Source organism: Hyla sarda, chromosome 12, assembly GCF_029499605.1.
Source record: "Hyla sarda isolate aHylSar1 chromosome 12, aHylSar1.hap1, whole genome shotgun sequence".
In the NCBI taxonomy this organism is placed as follows: domain Eukaryota; kingdom Metazoa; phylum Chordata; class Amphibia; order Anura; family Hylidae; genus Hyla; species Hyla sarda.
This window is the reverse complement of record NC_079200.1, coordinates 62,175,324-62,184,351: the sequence shown is the minus strand read 5'-3', so window position 1 is coordinate 62,184,351 and position 9,028 is coordinate 62,175,324. Positions and strand designations below refer to the sequence as shown.

At 42.7% G+C, this 9,028-nt stretch overlaps 1 protein-coding gene across 3 annotated transcripts in view; it reads right to left on the bottom strand.

The window, feature by feature from the left end:
• Positions 1 to 1,616: 1,616 nt before the first annotated feature.
• SLCO4A1 (solute carrier organic anion transporter family member 4A1) overlaps positions 1,617 to 9,028 on the bottom strand; it is a 64,466-nt gene continuing 57,054 nt past the window's right edge. For all 3 annotated transcript variants that reach the window (XM_056548551.1, XM_056548553.1, XM_056548554.1), the window contains exon 12: positions 1,617 to 7,319. In XM_056548551.1, coding sequence (XP_056404526.1) covers positions 7,167 to 7,319 — 153 coding nt within the window. In that variant the 3' untranslated portion in view covers positions 1,617 to 7,166. The remainder of the gene's footprint in view (positions 7,320 to 9,028) is intronic.

Sequence of the window (9,028 nt, the reverse complement as noted above, 5' to 3'; positions counted from 1 at the left end):
CTTTTAGTGATACGCCGGCCTGCGCGATTTCTCACTGAACAGGTGTTTTTATACGAGATCTTTTTACTTTGCAGTGGTCAGTGATTTATGATGTGTGATTTTTCAAAAAAAGTCGCAGATTTGTCGCACAGCCTTAAATTACACAAAAGCCTACATCAGAACAGACCTGGTTAACAAAACTGCCTTTTAAAAAGCCGGACAAAAGTTGCGTGATTGGAAAAAGTCACAGAGAAGAGGGTCATACAAAGTGATGTTCTGAAGGGAAATTTCACAAATATGTATACTAGCCCCCTATTTATCACATGCCCTGCACTATTTAATAAATTTGGTGCATGTACACTCCAACTACACCATCAAAACCTGTGTATAAAATCAGTGCACCTACACTGACTTTGATAATTGTCCCCCTCTGTATTTATGAATGATCTGTATGTATGAACTCAGGATCACTACAGGATAAGTAATGTAATGTATGTACACAGTGACCCCTCCAGCAGAATAGTGAGTACAGCTCTGGAGTATAATACAATATATAACTCAGGATCAGTACAGGATAAGTAATGTAATGTATGTACACAGTGACCCCACCAGCAGAATAGTGAGTGCAGCTCTGGAGTACAATACAGGATATAACTCAGGATCAGTACAAGATAAGTAATGTAATATATGTACACAGTGACCCCTCCAGCAGAATAGTGAGTGAAGCTCTGGAGTATAATATAGGAAATAACTCAGGATCAGAACATTATAGGTAATGTAATGCATATAGACAGAGAGTCCATAATAGGTAATGTAATGCTGCATGTACACAGTGATCCAACTTTTTATTAGTTCTTAATATAAACATAGTAAACATATTGTTTAAACCATAAATACCTATAATATGCATTCATGTAGTAAAATCTTTACAGTGCATTTGAAAAGTCTTTAGCCCATTTTAAACTTTGTTTTGTTGCAGCCTTATGCTAAAATGTAAAAAAAAAAAAAAAAGATTCCACCCTTAATACCCCATAATAAAAACATGTAAACGTATTTAAAAGGAAAAACTTAACTATTGCAGTGACATAAGTATTCAGACCCTTTACTCAGCACTTAGTTGAAGCCCCTTTGGCAGAGGTTACAGCCTCCAGACTTCTTGAGGATTATGCCACAAGGTTTTCATGATTTGGGGATGTTCTAACATTCTTATCTGCAGTTCCTCTCAAGCTCTGTCAGGTTGGATGGAAACTGTTGGAGGAAGCCATTTGAAGTCTCTCCTGAGATCTTTAATTGGGTTTAAGTCAGGGGTCTGGCTGAATATCATGGATATTCAGAGTTGTCCCAAAGCCCTTCCTGTGTTGTCTTGAATGTGCACTTACAGTCATTGTCTTGTTGCAATTCAAACCTTTGGCCCAGTCTGAGGTCCAGAAGACACTGGATCAGATTTTCATTGAGAATATCTCTGTACAATATCTCCATTCAGCTTTCCCTTAAACCTAAACCAGTCTCCCGGTCCCAACCACTGAAAAACACGCCCACAGCATGATACTGTCATCACCATACTTCCTTGTAGGGATGGTATTGGACAGGTGAGAAGTAGCATGGGCTTGCTTTTTTTCTGGCCACTCTGGCAGAAAGCCCAGATTGGTGAAATGCTGCAATCAGCCAGAGTGACCACTGGCATCTTGGTAATTCCTCTTATTCTGATTTCTTAGTTTGGTGGGGTGGTTTGGAGTCCTTGTTGTTCCAAACATCTCAAGAATTTTAGAGGCCACTGTGCCCTTGGGTGCAAAAAAAATAAAAAATAAAAATGCTGCAATGACAGTTCTCTTTTCCAGATCTGTGCCTTCACACAATCCTGGCTATAAGCTCTACAGTCAGTTGTTTCCCTCTCATGGCTTGGTTTTTTCTCTGATATGCATTTTGCTGTGAGACCTTATGTAGACTGGGCTGTGTATCACTATAAAGGTGACTCAAATAAAGGTGTAAATAAAGAAGTAGGTGTTACGCCGAGCGCTCTGGGTCCCTGCTCCACCCCGGAGCGCTCGCGGCGTTCCTCTCTCTGCAGCGCCCCGGTCAGACCCGCTGACCGGGAGCGCTGCATTGACACTGATGGCGGGGATGCGATTCGCATAGCGGGACGCGCCCGCTCGCAAATCGCATCCCAAGTCTCTCACCTGTCCCGGTCCCCGGCTGTCTCTTCCTGGCGCTCGCGGCTCCGCTCCTTAGGGTGCGCGCGCCAGCTCTCTAAGATTTAAAGGGCCAGTGCGCCAATGATTGGTGCCTGGCCCAATCTGTTTAATTAGCCTCCACCTGCTCCCTGTCTATTTAGCCTCACTTCCCCTTCACTTCCTTGCCGGATCTTGTTGCCTTTGTGCCAGAGAAAGCGTTACAGTGTTTGCCTTACCAGTGTACCTGACCTCTTGCTATTGCTATTGACTACGAACCTTGCCGCCTGCCCTGACCTTCTGCTACGTCTGACCTTGCCTCTGCCTAGTCCTTCTGTCCCACGCCTTCTCAGCAGTCAGCGAGGTTGAGCCGTTGCCGGTGGATACGACCTGGTTGCTACCGCCGCAGCAAGACCATCCCGCTTTGCGGCGGGCTCTGGTGAATACCAGTAGCAACCCTAGAACCGGTCCACCGACACGGTCCACGCCAATCCCTCGCTGACACAGAGGATCCACATCCAGCCTGCCGAATCCTAACAGTAGGAGACCCCAAGAGCTAAATTTCAAATGTCATAGCAAAGGGTCTGAATACTTATATCCATGTGAAATTTTAGTTTTTCCTTTTTAATAAATTTGCAAACACCACTGAAATTCTTATTTACTCTGGCATTATGGGGTATTGCAGAATGAAGGGGGAAAACTTGACATCTTTTTTATTTTATGGGAACAAGGAACAAGTGATATACCACAAGTTAATACCTTTGGTTGTATCTAAGACTAAGTGTGATGTAGACGTATCATGAGGGAGGAGTCTAACTTATCCCTAATACTACTATAGGTTGAGTCCATATTTTTTCCCGTGTATCCATAAGGGATAGAATTGGACTCAACACTAATTATTCCCTACACATCTTTTCCTGGGTTTCACTATTTTCTACTGGTGGATTTTAAAGGAAAATAATAAATGTTATGTTTTAGGGACACTCCTATACTTTATTAACTTTCTCAAGTTTCCAGTCTGTGGGGTTATTATCTGGGGAGTGTAGTCCCATTAACTGTACTACATACTATATCCATCTTTTTTATTTTAGCACAAGGCTGCAATATAACAACATGTGAAAAACTTTCCAAATGCATTGTAGGTTAACCATCTGCAATAGACAATATACAGTAGATACTATATACACACACAGTATAACACAATCTAAAAATACTGGGGATATAAAATTCTGCATAGATACATTTCCTAGTCTTATACATAGGAGTAGTTCTAAGCACTAAGATGGAATAGATCCCAGATAGTGCTTGATAATACATAGATCTATGTGCTTGTGGTTCTGTAGCGGTTTGTGATTTAGATTTGTTCATACATTGGTAAAAAATATTTCATCATATAAATGTAGAGATATATCATTAGAGAGAAGATGCGGGGTGACAGGTCACATAGGTAATATGTGGGACTGGGTGGATTTAGTGTAACTCAGTTGAATTACAATGAGTTAACCTCTCAACATTAATCTAAAGTTAACCCTTTGCTGGAGGCTCCTTACAGAAACTTTAGGGAAATTGCTTAGTTGGCAATTCCAAAAAATTGGATTATGGGAAATGTTCCAATAGCTTCAGATCCAATACGCACTAGTTGGACTTTTAGGGGGAGATTTATCAAAACCTGTCCAGAGGAAAAGTTGCTGAGTAGCCCATGTTTAACCATTCAAAAACATTACTAGCGCTATTAGGTGGCTGTGGCATGAACTTTCCAATTTTACTATTTCATTCATAATTTCAAATTTTCATTTTTACTTTAACAAATATAATTTAATTTGATATACTGTACCATCATACTAGTCAATAGCAAGGACCCTGCTTGGACTGTATACACTTTTAATAATAAATACACTTTCTATAATCAATGCAAACATATTCAGCTAGTCTGATACTTCTTATCATATATATATCTTGAGGTCTGCATCACCAATTATTTTATTTTTTGGAGATTTATCAAAACCTGTCCAGAGGAAAAGTTGCTGAGTAGCCCATAGCAACCAATCAGATTGCTTCTTTCATTTTTTAAGAGGCCTTTTTAAAAATGAAAGAATGGATCTGATTGGTTGCTATGGGAAACTCAACATCGTTTCCTCTGGACATGTTTTGATAAATCTCTCCCTTAGGGATTCTGTATGGGTTCTGCCAATTTAGCTATACATATACAGGAGGAAAAATGGTGAAAAGAGGCTGCAGTATTATTATTTTAAAGGAGATCTGTAGTGTTTATAACTTATCCCCTATCCAAAGGATAGGGGATACGTTATAGATTGCGGGGGTCCAGGCGCTGGGGCCCCCACGATCTCCTGTACAGGGAATTGACAGTCTGCTGGAAGGACCAGCATGGGATTCATGAAGGGGGCGTGCCGGCTGCCGCGTCATGCAGGGGCGGAACGCCCCCTTTCCTGTACATTGCAGCAGCCCCATACAGGAGATGGCGGGGGGGTCCGAGCCCCGCGATCTATAACTTATCCCCTATCCGAAGGATAGGGGATAAGTTCTAAGCACTACAGATGTTCTTTAAGTGTAATAAAAGTATTTAATGTGTCAGGAGGGTGGCCTTCAATTTCCAAATAATAATAAAGTGGGGTCACCTATTTAAGACCCTCTGTATTATCCAAAACTGTTCCCCCTCTGAAAGACCTGGCACGCTGATTTTTTGGATCCTGTGTAATGATCAGTTGCTGGTTACCGGAGATCTCAGCAGCATGGGCCCATGCTATCCACTGTACTACAGGGATCAGCACTGTTACCTAATTGCTGGTTACCAGAGATCTCAGCAGGTTGCTGGTTACCGGAGCTGTACAACAGGGATCTGCTCACATAAAAGGGGGTAGCCTTACTTTACTACTAGGTAGCAATGCAAGACCCTTATTAACCAGGCTGACTCCCCCTTTAGAGGGCCTGCCATGCCCGTGCATTAGAACAGATGGTTAATTGATTTAATTGGGCACTGTGTAACTGTGTAATGCTGGGAAATGATCAGTTGCTGATTATTGGAGATCCCATCAGCCTGGGTCCACATTATCAGCTGTACTACAGGGATTTGCTCATATAAAAAAAGATATCCTCAATCAAAAGTACCATTAGAGGCCTCTGTGTTAACCAGAAAGACATATCCACCCCCAGAAGACCTAGCTAGAGGACTGCAATAGGATTGGGATCCTGTGGGACCCGATATATAACTTGGCAGAGTAGGCAGTTTTTAGCCTTGACCTGGCAGAAGCGGGTCATCACTGAACATAGAGCTGGTCCCACAAAATACTGCAAACCTCTGAAATGGCACAGGGTGTTGATAAAATGGCACAAGAGGGTGATGAAATGACAGAGTGGGGCTATTTCTAAAAGCTGTGACAAATGTTTGCGGGAGCACATTGTGGAAGTGGAACACACACCTTGGGGGAGTGGGCGGTAATGGTCATCAATTTAGCGGGAACTGGATATAGTCCATTGACTTCAATGGAATATAATGCTGCTAAAAAGTCAGTTGCTGATAATGGGAGATCCCAGCAGCATGGGCCCATATCAGCTGTCCTCCAGAGACCTGATTACAGCAAAAAGGTGTCCTCACTCTACAAGTACGTAACAATGCAGGGTCCCCCATTTGAGACCTTCAGTATTAACCAGACTGACTCTTCCTCTGGAGTACCTGGCATTCATGGTCTATTGACTTTAATACATACTGTGAAATGCTGCAGTTGACGATAACCAGAGATCCAAGCAACATGGCTGGATTATGAGCTGTACTTCAGAGACCTGGTCGCAACATTATGTTATGTAAAGATAACCATTCCAAAAAGTAATATCTCATGTACAACACTGGGTCAGATTTTCTGTTGGAGCCTGTAGCCATACAAGCTTTGGCACCAAATTCAATGAAAGAACATAACCTTGGCAGAAGGTATTCCCATCAGGGAAAAGGTGGCTCACAAACTATGCCCCCCAGGCAGAGGCTTGAGGGGTGTAGACACAATCCCAACCAAACTGTTACACCAATGGGAGGATAAGCAGCAGCCAATGAGTCCTAGCAAGTATATTATGACAATATATTAAGAGTTTTCCACTATTATGTAACTAAACCTTAATACTTGTATAATAAATGGTCTAAAACTTTCTAATATATTTTCTATTACTGACCATTGTCAATATCTCTGTTTGCTTTGTCCCCCCATGTATGGCACTCCAGCCGTTACAAAACAACAACTCTCATCATGCCCTGACAGTCTGGAATCTTGAAAATGAATTGAATCATAAAATAAAACACAAAGTTGTTAAACATTGTGTTATACACTGATAAAAGAGGTTTTCTGGGACTTTTCACTGATGGCATATTCTCAGAATAGGCCAACATTTGTTCGTGGGGGTCAGCTACACGGCCACCCTTGCTGATTAGCTATTTTCCATAGCCATGGCCTCTGCATACACAGTAAATAGAGCTGGAAGCAGACAGTGCCATACAGTGTATTGAAGTGAGTAGGAGCTGAGCTGTAGTAACAGAGCACAGCCTATAGGGAGCATCTGCTTCCTGTTCCATGAAACAGCTGATCGGCAGGGGTTCCAGGTGTCAAATCCCCTCTATCCTGAGGATGGGCCATGAGTCAAGACCTAGAAATCCCCTTTAAGCTCAAGTTGCATAAAAGTGGAAAAACCCTTTAATCATAAGCAACTGCACATTTTAATAACATTTTAGTAAAATATATTAAAATATTAACATAAACAATGTTTTTAGTGCTTTTACATCTAATATTGCACTGACAATGTGTTCTAAGTGCTCAGAAATGGTAGAATGTTGAACAGTGTCTATATAACACATGTATTGTCCCATTTCGATGATGTCGCAGTGCTCACAGTAGCCCTTTCATGCGACTGGTAGAAAAATGTCAGCTATGAAGACACTGTCATGATAACCAATGAGATGCCATATGAAGCATGAAGGCAACTGAGGGAGTGTGTAGAGGATATGAGAGTAGGGGATACTCAGGAAGGATTGCCTGATGAATTCACCAAAGTTTCTCCTTGAGAGCCCTTCGCTGAATGCCCATTGGCTGCTTTGTCCACGCTACTTGCCGGGGAAACAGGGGGAGGTTTATAAAGGAGCAGAGCGAGTAAGAAGAAGACCAACCCTAGTAACTGGGAAACAGAAAGAAGACAGTGTTAGTGTAACCATGTAACCATCTCCACTGTCATCGAGTTGTGTGTCAAAGTTCTGTCACTGCTGACTGGAAAATGCCAGACTGTGCAGGGATATGCCTTAAAGGGGGTACTCCGCCCCTAAACATCTTGTCCCTTGTTAAAAGGAGGCCGGACCTCCGCGATCTCGGCGACCCGGCGTTCTGAACATTATGTTCAGAACACTTTGTGTGGGTGTCCGTGATGTCACGCCACACCCCTTGTGACGTCATGCCCCCTCCCATAGACATGAATTAAGGGGGCGTGGCGTGATGTGATGTCACAACCAAAGCCACCCACATTGAGATCAAATTGGTAGGGTGGCAAATATCCAACAAGCCCGACCGTTCTCTCTAGTAACCTCAGAGTTAGAAGGTAGCCATACACCTTGGGCTGCATTCAAATCAAGATTTAGTGGTACAGCAGTCGGACCGGGAGGGAGAATTTAAAAACTGGCTGCTGCTGTATCGTGACCAGAACCTGTGCCGCACCGCATTCATTTCAATCAGCCGGATAGACTTAGCTAGTGGCTCGGGTTGGCTCATTTTTTATTTTATTTAGTTGCCATCTATGGAAACAGCGCATTTCCGGGCAGTCCTAGCACAACAAATGCAAATTTGCGTGTTTTCTGGGTGAACATTACACAAATTTTCCATTGTGTGAACATAGCCTAAGAGTCACATACATACATGTAACTGTGTGGGGACTTAGGGGAATTTTCTATTAAATTAAACAGGGAAAATAAACTTTTTTGGGTTTACTTAGCGCTCAAAAAAGGCCCCAAATGCTTAGTGTAACAAAAGCCCCAATGATCAATTTATTCAGACATTTCTAGAAAGAATTAAGGAGGAACAGCGCAATACAGACAGCGTTCTAACGAAAGGTACTCCACTTATGTGGTACATGAGTATTAAGCCCCATAGTGACCAACCTTTTCAATCACTAAGCAATTTTATTTTCATTGCCAGAGTAAAAGAGTAGCTATCACTAACTTAAATTTCCCTGATCCCCTTCCCCATCTGTCTCTGAAAATAATTACATCTATCCCTGTATTTATTTTTATCAGAATCCCCATAAAAATACCTTTTGTAGATCAGCTTCGGTAGCTCAGAGTCGAGCTCTCTGCGGAAGGCAGGAAGTGGGCGGCCCCAGCAGGCGCAACGTCATCTGAAGCCTGGCCGGGGCACGTTTCCGCCCGTCTCCTCTCGCTCCTGCAGCTCGCGCGCTGCAATGAATGAGGAGCGGGAGATGCAGGGGGAGGGGATATTTAAATGTTGCGCACCGCGCGCGCACTAGCACTGTGCTCGCTCTCTGCCTGTATAGGAAACAGGCAAAGAGCGAGCAAAGCGTTCGTGCGTGCACGGCGCACAAAATTTTAATATCCCCACCCCCCCTGCATCTCCCTCTCCTAATTCATGTGAACGCGCATTCTGGACCACGCTGTGCCACGCTGCCCGGCCAGTGTTGGTCTGAACGTGATCAACGTCAGGGGGGGAAAAGTAATCCTGAGCCATATAGGGTGACACCTAGTGGCCTGGTTTACAAATGTAAAAAAAACATGTAAAACATGATTTTTTTTTAAATAAAATATATTAAACATTTTTCTTTTTACATAATGTATTTAATTTAAAAAAAATGTTTAATGAGAGTACCCATTTAACATCTTAAGA